This window comes from Vanellus vanellus (genome assembly GCF_965231255.1).
Source record: "Vanellus vanellus genome assembly, chromosome: 4".
NCBI classification, from domain to species: Eukaryota; Metazoa; Chordata; class Aves; order Charadriiformes; family Charadriidae; genus Vanellus; species Vanellus vanellus.
In genome coordinates, this window is record NC_138909.1 from 25127624 (window position 1) to 25146901 (window position 19278).

The window sequence follows — 19278 nt, forward strand, 5'->3', positions numbered from 1 at the left end:
GGCACACCAAGAAGTCTGCACAAGCTTCAAGTGCTGGTGCTCAAATTGCAGACATACAATTTCTGCAAGTGTTCTTCTAAAGTTTAGGATAGTATTGGGTTACAAAGCACATGCACTGCATCCCATTCGGTTATACATAGCTTATTATAGCTGGGACGTTCAGAAACTTGGTGAGCTTGGGTATAACTGATAACCACACAGTAAAAGTTCCCAATTCAGACTGAGCCATGCACACAGGGAGGAGACAGCTGACTGAACAACTGAAAACATCCTCACTCCACCACAGAGGAGCTTATGTTTCATTAGATACATACATAAATGATCTTTCTAACATAGCCTGAGCTTCTACTGCCTGGAATACAGCACACAAAATACATATAGAACATTTGTGCTAGGCAGCTGCAAAACCAAAGTCAGTTTCACCTTCAAACAAACAAACAAAAAAATGTATGGCAATCTCATTTAGCTATTTATTGTCACAGTAAATCCCATAATAAGCATCATAAGAAAGTGCTAGGAACACAAAACCACTGTTTCAGCCTCAAAAAAAACCCAAGCACGACCATTTCCTTAGTCCAAATATAAGACCTACTTCTTTCTTTATATCATCTCAAAATGTACTTTAAAGTTGGTTTTATTTTTATTTACTTACATAAAAAAATCCACGTCCTTTGCTCTGAGCAAAATACCGTATTCCACTGCTTTAAAAGTGACATACCTGGTAGTGCTTTAGAAACGACAGATCTGTAGTTTCACCTAGAGGCACAGTTGATGCTGCTACATGGACATATGGATTGAGTTCTGCAATACGATGAAGTGTGGCCTCAGCCCTGAAAGAACAGCAACTTTGAAGTCTTTTATGCATCTACAATATTGTATTTTCAATACAGAATTTCATACCACACGTGCCCTACAGAGTCCCTCAGGAAGTCTCCTGGCAACAATCACCAATTCATTTATTCACACTTAAATTCCTAGCAGGTCTGAGGAATGCGGCTTTGTCCAATCTACAACAGGACTCACTGATGGTCTGATGTCATGGCTGTTTTCTAGTCTCACATGGGTGGCTGAGGAAGCCCAAGGAAGAAATGAACCCTAGACCCCACTATTAAATTTACATTGCAAGCTCCCAACTGCAAGAAGTGAGATACTTGACTCAGAACACCAGTCCCAACCTAGACTTCCCCCAGTACCTACTTGGGCACTGTACTCAAAGCCAGTAACGCTAGAAAAAGTGTTTAGCAAGTATTTGATATGTATTAGCAGCTCTTGGACAATGAGCTGTTATTTTTCCCACAGATGAAACTGTTACTCCTAGTCAAGTTCAGTCCTCCCTCACTCCAAAGACTTCACCAACCTGTTCCTTTGACTGGTAATATCATCTTCATGAATGAAGAAGTTGATCCCCAAATCCCATTTCGAGCACTGTTTGGTGTCATGAACTGTAAGAGCCTAAGAAAGTTCAGCAAAAAACATTTACTGGAAGAAGTGCACATGGTCATAGCACCCAAAAGGATGGATTAAGCCCCACGTAAAATGCCAGAGGACAAGCACTGCAGAAGATTTAGTTGTACCATGTATAAGAACAAGCTCCTCTAACCTCTTTTCCAAGAAAACTCTTACTGTTTGAGAGACAGAAACGCATCTGCAATATGCACTTCATTAAGCATTTTCCTCCAAGCTTGCAGTGAGAGCATTTAAATACTGAGGGTTATTTTTGCCACACTGCGATCAATGGCCAATTGCAATCTGTAAATTAACAGATTCCCAAAGTTATAAACATTTGGGTTGTTTGGTTTTTTTTATTAGAAGAATGAGTTTTAAAGGTCTCTCTCTTATAAAATTAATCCCAGAAGCATAAAACCAGTTGTTAGATTAAAACACCAAACCATTCTAATGTCTACAAAAAAGGATTCTGATGGATGACAGAATAGGATAACATATTTTGAATACTTTGGCTTTTGAGTTTATACCACTCCATTTAGGAGAGGACACTTTGTGCAAAAGGAATCAATGTCCAATCAGCAGCTGGCTAAAATATTACACGAGGTATTTCAGAGTGAAGTAGACATTGATGTGAGACTCAGAGCATACCACTAGAACAACCAGATTATTAAAAGTTTTCACCCCCAGGTTCTCAAATGTTTTGCAATCCTTCTACTGAAAGACAGTTTCAGAAACTTAAGATTAGCTAGCTAGTAGTGTTGTTCCTTTTTCTCCTGCTCACCCAAGAATACCCAAAACCAGTTTTGTTTTACATACCTTTACCCCAGCCAGAATTATATTTTTGGCTGAAAAAAAAAACAGAAAGAGAGAGGGACTGTTGCAGATTTCTTCCAAATCTGTAATTGAATAGTTATGTGGGTGGACAATAACAGTATGTCATTGCTAAGAACTTCACAGCTTAAGGGTTTGCTCTATTTTACATTTGGCTCAAGCATTCTACAGCACCACTGAAAGGAGAATAAAGTGAGCAAGGTTATAAAAGGCTCTCTACATTTGTCATTTGTCAGCTGTTCATCCCACAAGCGTGACTACAGAGACACTAATGACAATAAACTGCAAAACCCTCTGTTCTGGCATCTGATGCAGAGTACCATTCAAGCCAACTGAAAGGGTAATACACCAGGTAAGAACCAGCCAGGACAAGTCTTGCTCATAAAGAGTAAGGGAACTTGTTAAGGAGTCTTTTGCACCAAGGCAGTTACACATTTTTCACCAAATTGCACCTGTTCTCCTACCTCCCCCCCTGCCATTCCCTACATGGGGATAATTCAGGCTATAGCTAGCCGTTCCTGTATTACATTCATTGGTGCTGATGCCTAAAGGAATAACTTGGATTATCCACCCTCAACCTTCACCCAAGACACAAGATTTTGGGTAAAGCAATCTGGCCCATGGAAGCACATTTTAAAGTTTGAAATGTTGTTCTAGTAAAAAGCTTATTGCAGAAAAGTCCAGGATTTTTCCTGCATCTGCTATGTAACTCATACATATCAAGCACATATAAATTCACTTGGATACTTCGGACATGCTTATTACACCTAAAATCAGCTTTACAAGCATTTGGAGACAGTATTCTGGGACAGTATCTTAACGTACACTTGAGTCTGCTTAAATAAATGCTACCTAACTTACCAATCTCCACACCAAGACCACCTACACCACTCAGGAATACGTGGGACTGAGCCATCTTCTGCATCGCCGTGTCTCCAAGAACATACCTCTGGCGACTACAGCAAAGATAAATTCAGATCAAAACAAGATACAAATAAAGTCAAGAGTGTACAAAAGTAAGTCAAGAATTCCCAGTTATTTCCAAAAAAGTTCAAATATTTTCAGTTATCCTATCATCCCAATCAGTTTCTAATCCACAATACCAAGTTCTGCAGATGAGTATGTGTCACTAGTGACACATACGCAATTCTATTTAACAGCTCTCCATTCAACAAGCAACTGAGGACATAGCATGCATGTATCTGAAATGTATAGTGCTTTAGGAAATAAATGTGTATCAAATGCAATATTTGCACTCACAATCCAAGTAGTGAAATGCATTTAGTACAGACCTTTTCAGTGACAGGTTTTAGACAAGAGAAATAACTTAATTTTAAATCACTGTAAAACCTATTCAGGATAGTAGTTTTTTTGAATTAACTATTGAAAACACAAGCAAGCCAAAAGATTTCTTTGTTATCAGAAATCTTCAAGTCAGAGGGTGCAGTAGCTTTTGTAATCAGATCCTGAGCTCTGAAAGACTCTTAGTTTCCAACTACACAATTAAACTTAAACCATTCTAAATGCCACCTTTTCCACCAAGGAATAGTATGACTTTCATAAGATTAGTATCAAAAAGTAAAATGACACATACAACAGAGGAAGCCTTGCACTGAATTAAAAAGAAGCTTAATTTATTCAGCATAAAGATGATTTTTTTTAACTTTTTTTTTATACTTATATATAAAGAAGCTTTTCATCCCACCACATTTTTCCAGTGTTATCATTTGTTCCAGTACAGGCTCTCTGAACTATTGCCATGCCAAGTGATCTCAAGCGACTCCCAGCCACCATACCAAAACAAAAATAATAACAACAAAAAAAAAAATCTACCAAAAAAAAATCCAAACCCCAACACCCTGAAGTCTGGAGCATAACAGAGAAACTGACGATGTTCATGACAACAGAGATCTATAGCAAAGACTGAGGAATAAATGAAAGTATGAAAGATATAAATTACATAATGTCAAAAAAGAAGGTGAAAAGAAGGTAGTGAAAGAAGATGAGGAACAAGAAAGAGAGAAGTATCTACTTTGTCAAAGGGGAAACAAGCTAAAGGCAGAAAAAAAATCCATATTACAAATAGGAGAATTATTATTCCTATTTTCCAAAAAGCACACATTATTGATACTACTGGAACTTTGTACAACTCCATAGTATTTACCTATGTTTTTTACTGGTCAAACACTAATAATGGTCAGAAAACACCAATTATGAAACCAATAAAAGAAGTTTTACAGAAGGATGGATTGTATCTTCAATTCAACCAGTTCTCACCACTAACTTTGCAAGAAGTGGGTTCTGTTTCACTTGCTGAACACTTTGGGGTTTTTGCCTTACAAAAGGAGGGACACAGCAGCACAAGTACACACACCTTTCCCTAACTGGCAGTAGATAGTGTTTTCAAGCCTTGTCTTTCACATTACTGCATGTAAACGTAAGTGTCCCTGAAAAGTCAAGAGCAATGCTTAAAAATCAGATATTCTTACCTATACAAAGCATCATCAATTTCCATAGAGTCTGCAGCCATGATGCAATGTGATTTGTTTACACTAAAAGCATTACAAAAAGAAATAATCTGGTTACATTGGATGCAATTTCACAGGTGGCCACCCCACTCAATTCTTCAATAGAAAAACTGAAAAACACAAAAAGTGATGTTACATAGGATCACTTTGAACATTAAGAAGCTGGCAGAACACCACAGCATCTAGGTAATTAAAATGCACAGGAGTCGGAAGACAAGCACCCCCAAACCTTCAATAAATGATTTCAAAATACAGACAGACATACTAATTTCCCCATTGAGGAGATACAAGACTTTCTTCTTGTATCTGCCACAGTTAGATTTACTAAAAGTACAATTCCATTTTATATTAACAACTCCAAGCTGCTTAACTGGCATCTACCTGATTGGTGCTTTTTTTTTTTTTTTTTTAAAAAAAGATAGGAGATCCCTGAATGACTAGGAATAATTATTTACGCCTCATTATTTCTATGTTAACTGAAAAATCCTTAGGAAACAAGTTACTGTTTTAACTAACTGAAGAAATCAATACACAAAGATCTGAATTAATGCAACATTTAATTAAGACATCAAGTTAAACAGTTCAATAGGATTTTAAGAAAAAACATAATTTATGCTATTAAGACCTTTAGTCATTAGCAAAGACTTTTTCATTGTTAAGTTACTTTAGTGATAACTAAGCACTACGATTAGGAACAAACTGCCACTGGACAGCTTGTTTCTTAGTTATGCAGGCTGAGAATTGGTGCTTCCTAGAGCTGGCAGGTGACTGCCACCAAATACAGGACAAACAAAACAGACCCCATGTTTGACCCTGAACATCAGTTCCCATCACTACTAGGAAAGCACACATCTTATTTCAACTCCCTACAAACTGCCTTGGAAAATAGACATGACTGACAACCCTTTCTCCTGTGAGATTGAAAAGCAAAGGGACACTATGGAGTTTTTTCTCTGAGAGCACAGATATACCCTAAAACAGCTTTCAAAGCAACCCTGCCCAAAGGTTAACTCCTATTTACTGTTCAGATGGTTTTGGTAAACATTTTAACATTTCTGATATGGGGCACCTGCAGCCTGTCACAACTTGAAGACCACAACATTCTGACCTTAAATTTGTCCTTTTGATTTTTTTAGGCTGAATTAGAAAGCACTGAAGTTGCGCAGCAAGGAATAGTATCACATTGAAAGCAGGCCCCAAATCTTACCAGTTAAGCTCTTCCACAGCGTGGATACTAACTCCTAGACATAAGTTAGCACACAAGTCAGTCAACATGAGGCACCTCCGTCACAATCTACACCACCTGTCACTTCAGTGCAGCTCCCATGCCCTCGCACAACAAGGGCTCAAGGCAAGCAACAGCAATGTAACTAGATCGTTCTAGGACCCAGATCTCAAGCGAAAGAGCAACACACCTCATCTGAGAATCACGGGCTTCAGTCCCTGCTTAGGTAAAAGCCTTCATTTCAGCCACTACCTGGGACACAAGACTGGAAGTTTGCCTCAAAGCAAGCCAGTGCCACCTCATAACAGCCCAAAGCAACCATCCCCGAGGTGTTCTGCTCCTCCACAATCACCCTCCACAAGCAGCACAGACACTCTGGGACTGCCCAACATAAACACGTTGTGGTACTAAGGTGGGGAAGGATAAACCTACCCCTGAATAAAAACACTCAACTTCCTCTGCTGTGGTTGCTGACAGCTATCTCTATCAGCATGCCCTCCGTTTGTGAACGAGGATGTGCGATCAACCCACAAAAGAAACTTCCCCACCTGTATCACACAGACCCATTTGACAGTGGCTCTTCCAATATATGTCAACTCCCAGTTCTCCTCCTGCATCCTCCATTACAGCACTGCCTTGTTACCAGCATACACACCAGGTACGGCAAAACACCTCATTCCAAAAGAGGACTTAGTAGTACTGTTGTCAAGTGGTGTTAGTACAAAGTTTTGTTAATGTATTCCTGCATCCAAGTTGTGGTTCTCATTTTAGTTCAACTGGTACTGAATGGGTCTCAAAGACAGGCATGTAATATGGGGGGGGGGTGGGGGGGGGGGTGTGAATAGGGGGGGAAGCCATTCTAACATTATGTCCTAGTTCTTACCAGATGCTCTACGTTTATACACTCACCTGTTTCTTTTTAAAAGGCAAGGCTATCAGTTTTACTACCAGGCTTCTGTTTAACTGTATAAGCAAAGTCCTTCATTTTTTAAAGCCTCAGCTGCTCGTGGGACATAACCCAGGGACAAACTGAGCAGCTACATGTTACCAAGAAGGACTGAGATGCTCTCTCTGAAAAGCAGCGAAGGCACAGGAGCTGTAGCAGGGGGACCAGTTTCACAGTGTTTCTTACCTCCAAGTCAGCACAGGCTGAAGCAGTATTAATTACTTGATGTTCAGCAGGCTGTGATGGCTGGGAGGCCTGGATTCATCCCACCTACCCAGGGTTTCCAGAGGCCGATCGCAGCCGACGCAGGCTCCCTGTTCAGTCACCGGAGAGACAGCGGACGCCCAGACGCACTGTTAACTGGCCAGCCGGGCTAATGGAGGAAAAACGACACCTCGGATCTACAGTGGGGAACCGAGCGAGAAACCAACCCGACCCAGCTGAGCCAGACCGGCTGCAGCCCCCCCCCCCCCCTCGACGCACCGGCTTTCGGGGCGCTCCTGCGGCGCTGGGAACCGCCACCCGGCGGGCCGGCCTACCCCGGGCCCCGCCGCCTCCCGCCTCAGGGCCCCCCTTCCTCGGCCCCGCCGCCGCCCGCCCTCACCAGCGCGGCGGCCTGGCGTTGCGATCACGGCCTGAACGCTGCCGGCGGCGACGGGGGAAGAGGCAGGAAGGGGGGGAGGTGGGAAACGGCAGCACCGGTGCCGCGGCGCTTCCCCGCCTGCGCCGACATGAGGGGCCGGGCTACGGCGGCCCGCCCCGGCCCGCCCCCTCGCGCCCTGAGGAGGAGAGCCGAGGCGGGGCGGGCGGCCTCAGCCCGGCGTGACATGGCGGCGGGTAGTGTCTGCTTCGGTAGTGCCCAACCGGACACGCGTAAGCCGTTAAAGAAAAGCACTGCTTTCTGCCCTACAAAAGTAACACACCGTGTTCTTTAAAAAAAAAAAAAAATATCCCCGTTAGGTTGAAGCGTTACCAGTTTAGACGACCATGCGTGCTTCTGAGACCTGCTGCTGAGGTAAACTGTCTCCATGCCTTGCAGGAGAGCACCAGCGAGATGTCGCCTACCTCAAAAACTGGCAAAATTTCATTAAAAGGGGCTAGGGAGCAAACCTGTGAAACACTATAGAGTATCCAAGGCTGTAGAGGAGCACAGATTTGGGAAAAAGTGATCAAAACCAACATACAACATCAAATACCAACATGGTAGGAAACAGCTTTAAGGTAGACCGGGGAGGTTTAAGATAGATAATAGGAAAAATTTCTTCACCAAAAGGGTTGTCAAGCATTGGAACAGGCTGCCCAGGGAAGCGGCTGAATCACCATCCCTGGAGGTACTTAAAAGATGTAGACGCGGTGCTTAGGGACATGTTTTAGTGGTGGTTTTGGCAGTGTTAGATTAATGGTTGGACTTGATGATCTTAAAGGTCCTTCCCAACCTAGGTGATTCTATGATTCCACAGGTATATAGGCCTGTGGAAACGTTTTCCCTCTTTTTTTTTTTTTTTTTTTGGTGGAGTTTAACCAGGAGAAAGCAAGCTGCAGCAACCACCGCTCTGCCTCTACCACCAACTCAACATCACCTCCTATAAATATTTTCTCTCTTGTTTCCCAAACTCTGATTAAGATCCCAGCACTGCCCGCCTTCCCATCAGGCAGTTTAATCTCCCTTCAACTTAAGCCCTGCCTTCCTTTTCGTTATCCCTAATCATTGGGGTAGGTGAGACAAGTTTAAACCTTTCTTGTTATCATTAACACATCTTGGATAGCATGGGAAGGATTCATGCCACTGCACAAGCAACGACTGAAAAATGTCATTGTATATAGTAAACTTATATTTCAAAATATTTGTAACTTCAGAAAAAAAAACCAAACCATTTGCATCCTACAGTGCACAAGAAAAAAAAAAAATCAAGCCTTTTCTCTATCCTGCTTGGGTTTTGGAGAACTTCTAGGGGCAAGAAGACCCAAGTTTTTTCCTCTTTGTGAGCATCCAATGCATTATTTTAGCATTTATTTCTCTCTAATGAACAGCGTTCTAGCAACCCTCCACATCTTGCTCAAGATTTACACCTCAGTCCAACAACGCACACAGCTTTTGTACTGAATTAGTAACGAAGACTACGGGCAGCTGGACAACACTTCAAACACAGGCTATGCTTTGGCAGGATCAGGGTGAAAGTACTTGTCTTCTACACAGCTTATTTGTGACACAAAGAAATAATTAAAGACAGATTGGGCAAATTTCAAAGAACCACTAGAGGCCGCTAGAAGTCTGAAGTGCTGGGCTGAGAGATGGCATAAGGAGAGAGAACAGTTCAGTTCTTCAGGATGATGAATGCAATTCTTACCAGTAAAGGAATCGGTATTTAAGGCTGGTATTTGCTTTGTAGCTTTTTCACATAATACATAAAAATCAGAAAATACAAGAATAAAATCTGTTATTTCAATAAAGTAGTTTCAAAGAGCAGTGCAGGTACATGATGAATAGAATTATCAGGAGTCCCAGGCATAAAGGGTGGGAAAAAAGAGAAGGAAAGTTTAAAGATAGCAAAAAATATCCACTTCAGTTTCATCACTTTGCTAATTTTTAGTTCTGTCAGTGATTTTTACCTTTAATTTTGTGGTTTCTGTCCTTAAAAATGAACCTGTTTCAATTTTTCTAGGTTAAACTAACAATTCTTATTTTTAAGAACTTGCCAATCAAGTGAAAAAAAACCTGCTACGTACCATCATTCTCTCCTGGTTATTGCATTTTTTAAGATACAGAAACACAGAATCACAGAATTATCAGAGTTGGAAGGGACCTCTAGAGATCATCTAGTCCAACTCCCCTGCTAAAGCAGGATTGCCCAGAGCACATTAGTCAGGACTGCATCCAGGCGGGTCTTGAAAATCTCCAGAGAAGGGGACTCCACAACCTCCCTGGGCAGCCTGTGCCAGTGCTTTGTCACCCTCACTGTAAAGAAGTTTCTCCGTGTATTTGAACGGAACTTCCTATGTTCTAACTTGTGCCCATTGCCCCTCGTCCTGTTACTTGGAACCATTGAAAAGAGCCTGGCTCCATCCTCCTTCAACCCACCCTTTAGATACTTGTACGCCATAATAAGGTCTCCCCTCAGCCTTCTCTTCTCCAGGCTAAAGAGTCCCAGCTCTCTCAGCCTTTCCTCATAAGGCAGATGCTCCAAGCCCCTAATCATCTTAGTTGCCCTTCGCTGGACTTGCTCCAGCAGTTCCCTGTCCCTCTTGAACTGAGGAGCCCAAAACTGGACACAGTATTCCAGTTGTGGCCTCACCAGTGCAGAGTAGAGGGGGAGAATGACCTCCCTCGACCTACTGGCCACACTCTTCCCTATGCAGCCCAGGATTCCATTGGCCTTTTTGGCGACAAGGGCACATTGCTGGGTCATGGATAATTTACCGTCTACCACAACCCCCAGATCCTTCTCCTCCGAGCTACTTCCCAGCAGGTCTGCCCCTAACCTGTACTGGTGCCTAGCATTCTTCCTCCCCAGGTGCAGGACCTTGCACTTGCTTTTGTTGAACCTCATTAGGTTCTTCTCTGCCCAGCTCTGCAGCCTGTCCAGGTCACGCTGGATGGCAGCACGGCCCTCTGGGGTGTCAGCCACCCCACCCAGTTTGCTATCATCAGCAAACTTGCTGAGGATACACTCTGTCCCCTCATCCAGGTCATTAATGAATATATTAAACAAAATTGGACCAAGTATTGACCCCTGGGGGGCACCACTGGTTACAGGCCTCCAACTAGCCTCTGTGCCGCTGATCACAATCCTCTGAGTTCTGTCACACAGCCAACTCTCAATCCACCTCACTGTCACCTCATCTAGCCCATACTTCCTCAGCTTCCTAATGAGGATGTCATGGGAGACAGTGTCAAAAGCCTTGCTAAAGTCAAGGTAGATGACATCCACGACTTTCCCCTCATCCAGCCAACCAGTTATAACATCATAGAAAGCTATCAGATTGGTCAAGCATGATTTACCCTTGGTAAATCCATGTTGACCACTTCCAATAACTTCCTGTTCCTCAACGTGTTTGGAGATGACATCCAGAATGAGTCGCTCCATTACCTTCCCAGGGACAGAGGTTAGACTAACTGGTCTGTAGTTCCCTGGGTCCTCCTTCTTGCCTTTTTTGAAGATTGGAGTGATGTCAGCCTTCCTCCAGTCGTCAGGCACCTCTCCTGTTTTCCATGACTGTTCAAAGACGATGGAGAGTGGTCTAGCAATAACATCCACCAGCTCTCTCAGCACTCGCGGATGCATGCCATCAGGGCCCATGGACTTGTGAATGTCAGCTTGGCCAAGTGGTCTCTGACACGGTCCTCCTCAACTGAGGGAAAATCTTCCTCTCTCCAGACCTTCCCCTTTGCCTCCAGAGTATGGGATCCATGAGGGACAGCTTTAGCAGTGAAGACCGAAGAAAAGAAGGCATTCAGTAACTCTGCCTTCTCTGTGTCCTCCACCACTAGGGCACCTGTCTCATTCACCAGTGGGCCTACATTTTCCCTAGTCTTCCTTTTTCTATTGATATACTCAAAGAATCTCTTCTTATTGTCTTTAACTGCAGTGGCCAAGCTGAGTTCTGATTGAGCTTTGGCCCTTCTCATTTTCCCCCTACATAGCTTTGTTATATCTTGATAGTCCTCATAAGTTGCCAACCCCCTTTTCCAGAGAATGTAAACTTTCCTTTTTTTCCTGATGTCCAGCCAAAGTTCTCTATTTAGCCAGGCTGGTCGTCTTCCCCGTCTGCTCGTTTTTCGAGACAAGGGGATGGCCTTCTCCTGCGCTTTTAAGAGCACCTGCTTGAAGTATGCCCAGCCTTCCTGGGCACCTTTGCTCTTCAAAACTGCCTCCCAAGGGACACTCTCGACCATGCTCCTAAACAGGCTAAAGTCTGCCCTTCAGAAATCCAAGGTGGCAGTTCTGCTGGCTCCCCGCCTTACGTGATCAAGAATTGAAAATTCTATCATTTCGTGATCACTCTGCCCAAGGCGACCTCCAACCTTTACATCCCCCCCAAGACCTTCTCTGTTAACAAACAGTAGGTCCAGTAGGGCACTTCCCCTAGTTGGTTCCTTCACCAGCTGTGTTAGGAAGTTGTCTTCCACACACTCCAGGAACCTCCATGACTGTTCCCTCTCTGCTGCGTAGTATTTCCAGCAGATGTCTGGGAAGTTGAAGTCCCCCACAAGAATAAGGGCAGATGATCGTGAGACCTCTGCCAGCTGCTTATAGAATACTTCATCAACTTCTACATCCTGATTAGGAGGTCTATAACAAACTCCCATCACGATGTCTGCCTTATTGGCCTTCCCCTTAATTCTTATCCATACACACTCAGTGTTGTCATCCACACTGTTAAGTTCCAAACATTCAAAACTGCCCCCAGTCACTTCAATGTGTAGTCATCTCACATGAAACAGATTTTGCTTAGTAAGGGTGGATACTGAAAAGCCTTTTGCCTAAACAGAGAAACAGCAACATCCAGTTAATTCTTACCTGATAGTTCAGCAGTAATTAAGCAAAGACAAAGCATTAGTGGAACTGTGAATGTAGGCATTCTAAGATAAATTGGCAAATAAAAATGGACAGATTCTCTTTACCCCAGAAGCCAAAGAAACTGGTTCCAAAATGCATCAATTAGTAGGTGTACTCAGGAGCCCTCTAGGTTGATGCTACCAAATCAAACAACATACATTATTTTGTCTCCAAGACTGCAAAATTTGAAACATCTGGAGCCACTTGACTGTTCTTTTTCCCCATAGCATCCTCTTTTAAAAATACACAGAACATAAACTCTTCATGAATTTGTTTAATTGAATAATTTTAAGAGACATCTCAAGTCCATATTTGTATCATGTTAAAGTCAGCTACAGCTTTTGAGATCAGCAAAAGGTATGAAGCAAGGCTGTCAGTGTACTGACTTGCTGAAGCAATGAGCGGTGGTCAGGAGACCACCACCACCTCTGGACTTCGAGCCTATTCACGCCCAAAATCCCTGTGACTTCAGTTTATATGTGCTACTGTAGATTCATTTTACATGCAGGTATTGAATACATCTTTAGAGCCAGTATTTTCAAAAGGAGCTGGAGCTGATATAGCTGCAAATCTCCTTTCCATCTGCTGGGAAAATCCCAGCCACTTGCACTTTTTTTTCCAGTCTTTTAATTTCCTTATTTGCAGGCACAATTTCATATTCTTAATGGGGACTCCAAAGTGAGGATTTGAGGGGATGCATTTGTTTCCCCGATTTCTTTAGTTAATAAACAAATTAGCAGACAAAACTCCATGTAGTTTTCTCCCTAAAAATGTGTTATTTGAAAGTACTAAGGCCAACACAATTCAGTTTAGCACACAGGCCAGTGCAGAAATGACCATAAATCCACATCAGCATCCTTCAAGTGGGTTTCCAAACATCCTGTCATAACCTATGGCTTGCCATCAGCTCTTGCAGAAGTGAGGTGCTGACTGGCAAGGCTTTGTCTCCTCTCTTTGGCACAACGTGAGGTGTAGGAGTGCTTTGCTGGCATGTTTAAGAGGACTCCAGCTTCCCAATGGGGTGGGCCAAAGGATCTTGTCACTTAAGGCTGCTCGAGCAAGTGACACCTTCCTAGAAACCGTGTTAACAATATTCTTAAAATCCTGATCCAGATAAACAAGGGCACCAATTACCTAAGCTGATTCCACGCTGATGTGCATGAATGCATTTCCAAAAGCCAGAGCCAGCTTTTTCATGCACGTGCATCTCTTAACGCAGGCTGCAAGTTGCCAGATAAATATTCATTGGGCTAAATAATAACTTTTGGCTCTCAGCTCTTCTAATTTGTTAACAGGAACAGCGGATATGGATTTGGAGTTTCTACAAGCTTTACTTACATAAGGAGTTCTGGTGAAGGATTGATGTCATTCAAACAGACCTCCTCACGTGATTAGGCCTTGTGCAATCAGCCTCTTATTTCTCTCCTACTTGTGCTCCAGGCTGAAAATTAGCATTGGGCAAGCCTCAAGCAACCTGATCTGAATAACCAGAAGTTTGGAACATGTTTCTTGATACTTTAAATCTCCCTGGGAAATCTCAGGAGGATTGCTACATCAGCTACGTAGACCTCCCTACAGCCAATTTCCAGGAATGCCACCTTAGAAGGATAAGTTTTTCCAAGGCCAGAAGCAAGGTGGTGGATTCTTGGATAAAGCTTCAGGTTCATTCTCAAATATATGTAGCGCTAGCTTAACTGAAGTTCACCTTTGAGTATTTAAGAAAAGCAGATGTCCCACCTTGTCTTTGCTGAAACATCTCTAAAGCTCCAACCACTGTTAAAGACAAACAATTCCTAGGATGGGGACAGCACGGCAGTTTTAGAATAGTCTTATATCAAAATAAGGAAGATGGTATATGATTCAAAATAGACTAATTTTAGCTTGGTTATTATTAAGCAAAAAAAGAACAAAAAATGAGCAACTGTTTTTAAATACATTTAATGTTATGAAACATATTACCTTTATATTGTTTAAATCCATGCTAAATCTTAACATCAACAATAATAAAGGTTTTTAAAAATATTTTCTTTAACCACACAATATTCTCTTTGTTTTATTCTACGGCAGAAAACAAACAGAGTCTTCATAAATAAAACACTGACATGGAGTATAAGACAAACCCAGGCCAGACAGTTTGCTAAAAAAATCTGTGAAAAGTGCAGCTGGCTGGCTCAGGACTCCCTGAGTAAGGTAGACATTCTCCCACAGACCTCTTGGCTGTTTGCCCTCTCACGAGAAAACCCGAAATAAAGGCTGCCTTTCTGATTTTAAAGGTATTATATATACATATCACTTGCACTGTGAGGTAGGAACCAGTTTATAGGGGTTGTACCAAATCTCAGCCTCACCCCCTTATTGTTGCCTCCATTTTCTAGGCAAAAAGATAGATTTAAGTGCAAAACAAAGCCTTAGCTATCTATGAAAGTGAACTAGTGTTTATTTTCAATTGCAATTCGTCAGTTGATTATAAGGAAGGACACTTGTCATGATTTTCACCTTCAAAGCAATAAGAGGCACAAAAACTAGATGTAATTTTTTTCCAAAGGATGCCTTCGAAAAAAGGGGATCTGAACACTAGAAGAAAACAGTGTTTCCAGGTGATCTAATACGAAACTATGCAGTTTCTATTTTGTAACTGAACCTGACCCAGAGTAAAATCTTAGTTGAAAAATAGCAGCATCTCAAAAGTGCATAAATTACAAACTTCTCAATAAATTAAAGAAACAGATTTGCTGCATCTAACTATGCTCCTAACTGTCCCAAGATCCTTTTCATTTTATAACGGACATGGAAAATCAGAATAAAGATACTACTATTTCAAAACCAAAACTAATCTAAAATCTTCAGTAGATTTCTTTCTGAGATAAGGTATCTTGTCTTTTACTGAAATTCAAAAGATATGTACAAAGACTGGAAGGAGCCTAATAATAAGACAACCCCCTCCCTCCACCACTGAGGCTTAAACATAGGCTTTTCCATCCATAGGTAGACTTGTAATTCAGGGTGCAAGTTTTCAAGAAATGCAGAGCATCTCATTCCAAGGGATGCTGATTATTGGAGAGCTTGCACAGTAGGAAGGCTGCGGAGAGATCCAGTCCCGAGCAGAAGTGGAGGCAGGATGCTTCGGAGAGATTTTCAGCTGTAGTAGGTTCAGCTGTGGGGCTTGTAGCTTCTCTCACATCTCATACAGACTCCTGAGAGTACTGCATTCATAGCCTAAGCAGTCTGGTGGCCATTCAAAAGCTGAAGGACACAGTACTGGAGTGACATTTTGGATCCTCATATTGATGGTCTGGGCTCTACCGGACGGTAAAAGTGATGTCACTGGCCTCTCTTCCACCAGCAATCCATGAGATGTCATGCATGGAGGTAGGAAAAGTGCTTAATCGGTGGATAAGGATTGCATTTACTCTGAAGTTATCAGGACTGTTCTTTAATATGAAATTACTCTTCAGCCTCCTAAGACAGGATCATATTCATTCATGGCAGAGATGAATCCATCAGTTAAGCAAAACAGTATCACTAATTGCTTCCTTTGCAGTGAGATGGTTTCCACTGGCTGGCATGCCCTTGGAAAAGCACACTATTTCTTGAACGAAAAACATAGTTCCCAGATTATTTGTGGTGAATATTTATTTTTCACTTAGCACAAATTTAAATGCTGGGTTTCTTTCCAGGGAAGTTGTTCGTGGGGACACCCTTACTACAAAGAGATTTGGGTAGAGCTTGTGTTTCTGTATCTTAAGCATATTGTGAGTTGAACAGAGTAGATCTAGAAGGCAACTGGTACAGAGGTAGCAGCACAGTATTGTGATAAAGCATTTCCACAATAGCACTTTCAAGTAACTTGAACTTCACAGAATCCACCAAAAATCTTCTATTAAAAATGTGGTTTGAAAGAAGAACATTGAGCTTTTCTCTTTTCCCTTCCAACTTACTGCAAGCACAGAAATCCTCCTTTTCCTTAGCTAGGACTTACTGTCAGTCCTGGTTGATCCACAGTTAGCTACCAAGGCCACTGAGCAGGGTGAGCATCCAGGGTCTTGGCTGCAGTCTGTGCAGATGTTAGTCTCTAAGAAGAATAATAATCAAGGGTTTGCTTTGCTAGAAACTCAGCTGTGACAGCATTTGCTTCACTTGAGGAAGAAGGTTCAGCTTCAGACCTCGGTCATAGCTGAAGAAATTTTTTTTTTCCTGGAAAATGTTTACATTTATAAATCAGATAAATGGGTAGCATTTAAAATTTAGTTTAATGACATCAGTTCATAATTTCTTATAACTGAGAATGTTTCAAGGCTCAAAGATGAGGCAAGCAATCTCATATATTTAGTATAAATTCTCAAGGAGTTAGGATCTCTGACAGCAAAGATAGCACTGGCTGTGGGCAAAGGTTGCTTTGGCCAAAACTACACAGGAATATATATACTAAAAAAAAAAACCTTTCAGAATTACAGACAGATATGAGTTGCACGTAGTCTATGTAGTTAAATCCATTTTTGATTTTGGAATTAGATGCCAGTTTTTGAGGTAATCCAGTCACGGAAATAAGTCACTCGTGTGTAAACTCCAGGTTTATTTGGTTTGGCACATTCGTCTCCCCAGCTCACTATTCCCACGAGGTACCACATCAGTCTAGAGTCTGGAGTAACCAGTGGTCCCCCAGAGTCCCCCTAGAGAAAGAGGAGGGGAAAAAAACATTTAACTGATCAGAAGGGAAAATATAATTCTCTCCATAGATAGGAGGATGTGTACAATAAGAGTACAAAGCAAGCAGTATTTCAAGAGCTGCCATTTTCAGAATCCAGGCTGTTTCTGAAATTTGAGTAGGAAGTCTGTGGCTTTTTCCTGTTTGCCATGGAACCTCCTGACCTGTCTCTGTGGATTTACAGTAGAAAAAAAAAAAAGTTTCTCTTTTGTTTTGTGAAACACTGCTCCCCACCTGCCTTGTCGTTCTCCTCATACAAAGTAGGGAAACACAAATATACATAGCAATCTAAGCCAGGAGGAACTTTTTTTTTTTTTTACAGTAACAACTATCCTTTCAACAGATTATTTTAGTCACTTGCAGCAGTAACATTTCAAAAAGGATTTAATGGGGAACTTGGTCTTCTAATTAGACAATATCTCCTTAAGATGTTAGCCACTCTCAAAGGGTGAATTCAGATACTGTTAATATCATGACATGGTAATAATAGTTAAACTGGAAACCTTACAGGCTGAAAAGCGATCTTCACACAACAGACCAAATTCCCCATCTTCCACCAAAATGCTTTACTGAAATAAACAGCAGCTGGATCCTTCTGTTCGGTTCTCCTCAATGCTGAGACAGACAGGAGTAGAGGAATTGAACCTCGCAGACTTATTTTGCAAGGAGTTTGGCTTTGGGCATAAATCTGTAAGGAGTGGGATTCTGGAAAAGGGTCTGTTTTGAACCAGCACTTAGGAGTACATTCTTTGTAAATAACATAAATAGAAATTATCTTTTAAAAAGTTACCATTATGGAGATATTTTGGTTTGAACATAAGCATTTGCTTGCAACATTTGCAAACCTGCACCACGCATGTATCCTTACCATTCCATTTCCACCTAGCTTCTTTATAGGTATGTTTGTTTCAGATGGTTTTCCTTCCCCTGATCCAAGTCTGTTACCAAAGATCATATCATAACAGATCTGTTATGAGATGAGCCAGTCCAGAATTTAATTTCAATGAGTGATAGTGCATTTTTGCTGGCAGCTTAACTGCTACATTCTTAAACTTCTTCCTTCTCAACTGTACAGATGTCTGGTCTTGGATGCTTGAGACATTAATTTTCTGCTCATATTTAGTATTTCAGCATTTAGTATCTCTGTCAATGTCTTGCCATATCACTTTGCAAACAAATTGTTAGAATTGTTAGTTAGATTTCACACACAAATTATGAGAAGCAAATGGGCTTGTAGCAGCTATTCTGAGTTACAGAATAAGAATTTCATTTCATGCTATGAAAGGTTTAAATTCCGAATATTATACTAATGTAGCTCTCTTAGTATGGGTTTTATGTACTAAATGCTATTTCATTTTACAACTTAATTCCTGTTTGAACAGAGCCTATTTAAAGGACTAATACAATACCAGTTAAGATTTGGTCAACCAGATACTGGAGTCAGCATTAAAATAGTTTTCCTTTCTAATTTTCAGCTACAGTTACCTGACAAGCATCTACTCCTCCTTCCAAGTATCCTGCACACAGCATCCTGGGTGTTATGTCGCCATCGTACACTTCTTTTCTGTTGCAAGTGTTTGAGTCGATAAGTTTCACTGTTGCTTCCTGAAGAGCATTTGGAGTTGGACCTTAGGGAAAATATAGTTTGGGTATTTATCAACAGAATTACTTTGCAGTAGTTAAGATACAGGAAGAGCTTTTTATGTTCTCTTATGGAGGACCAACTTGACTTGGTTTAATATGGAGGTTTTGCTTGTTGATCTGTCTAGGTTAGGCCCTTAAGGAAAATGTACATACTCATAGTATCACTTAAGAACTGTACCATTAAGACAGAAGTAACAATTGCATGGTACATAGTGCCTTAAGTGCAAAGCCGTATGTTTTATACATGTTCCATATAATACCACGGAACACAAATTATTATAGCAATTTGCAGAGACGATACGAAATTAAGACATCTTGGTTCCGTTGCTAAATCTACTCTTAGTGTGGCCTGATAAGAGTGTGAGCTTGGGTAAATCACCATCTGCATCTCACTG

The 19278-nt window shown here is 41.6% G+C and overlaps 2 protein-coding genes across 2 annotated transcripts in view; both read right to left on the reverse strand.

Moving 5' to 3' along the window:
* UBA6 (ubiquitin like modifier activating enzyme 6) overlaps positions 1–7194 on the reverse strand; it is a 30999-nt gene extending 23805 nt beyond the window's left edge. The window contains exons 1-6 of the mRNA XM_082483113.1: positions 7163–7194; positions 4767–4829; positions 3139–3233; positions 2263–2291; positions 1358–1452; positions 719–830 (exon numbers count right to left, since the gene is read on the reverse strand). Coding sequence (XP_082339239.1) covers positions 719–830; positions 1358–1452; positions 2263–2291; positions 3139–3233; positions 4767–4807 — 372 coding nt within the window. The 5' untranslated portion in view covers positions 4808–4829; positions 7163–7194. The remainder of the gene's footprint in view (positions 1–718; positions 831–1357; positions 1453–2262; positions 2292–3138; positions 3234–4766; positions 4830–7162) is intronic.
* A 9848-nt stretch (positions 7195–17042) lies between these two features.
* The window catches only part of LOC309670984 (transmembrane protease serine 11E-like), a gene marked incomplete at both ends in the record, with an annotated part of 44141 nt that continues 41905 nt past the window's right edge, over positions 17043–19278 (reverse strand). Inside the window, 2 exons of the mRNA XM_082482131.1 lie at positions 17043–17204; positions 18725–18867. Coding sequence (XP_082338257.1) covers positions 17043–17204; positions 18725–18867 — 305 coding nt within the window. The remainder of the gene's footprint in view (positions 17205–18724; positions 18868–19278) is intronic.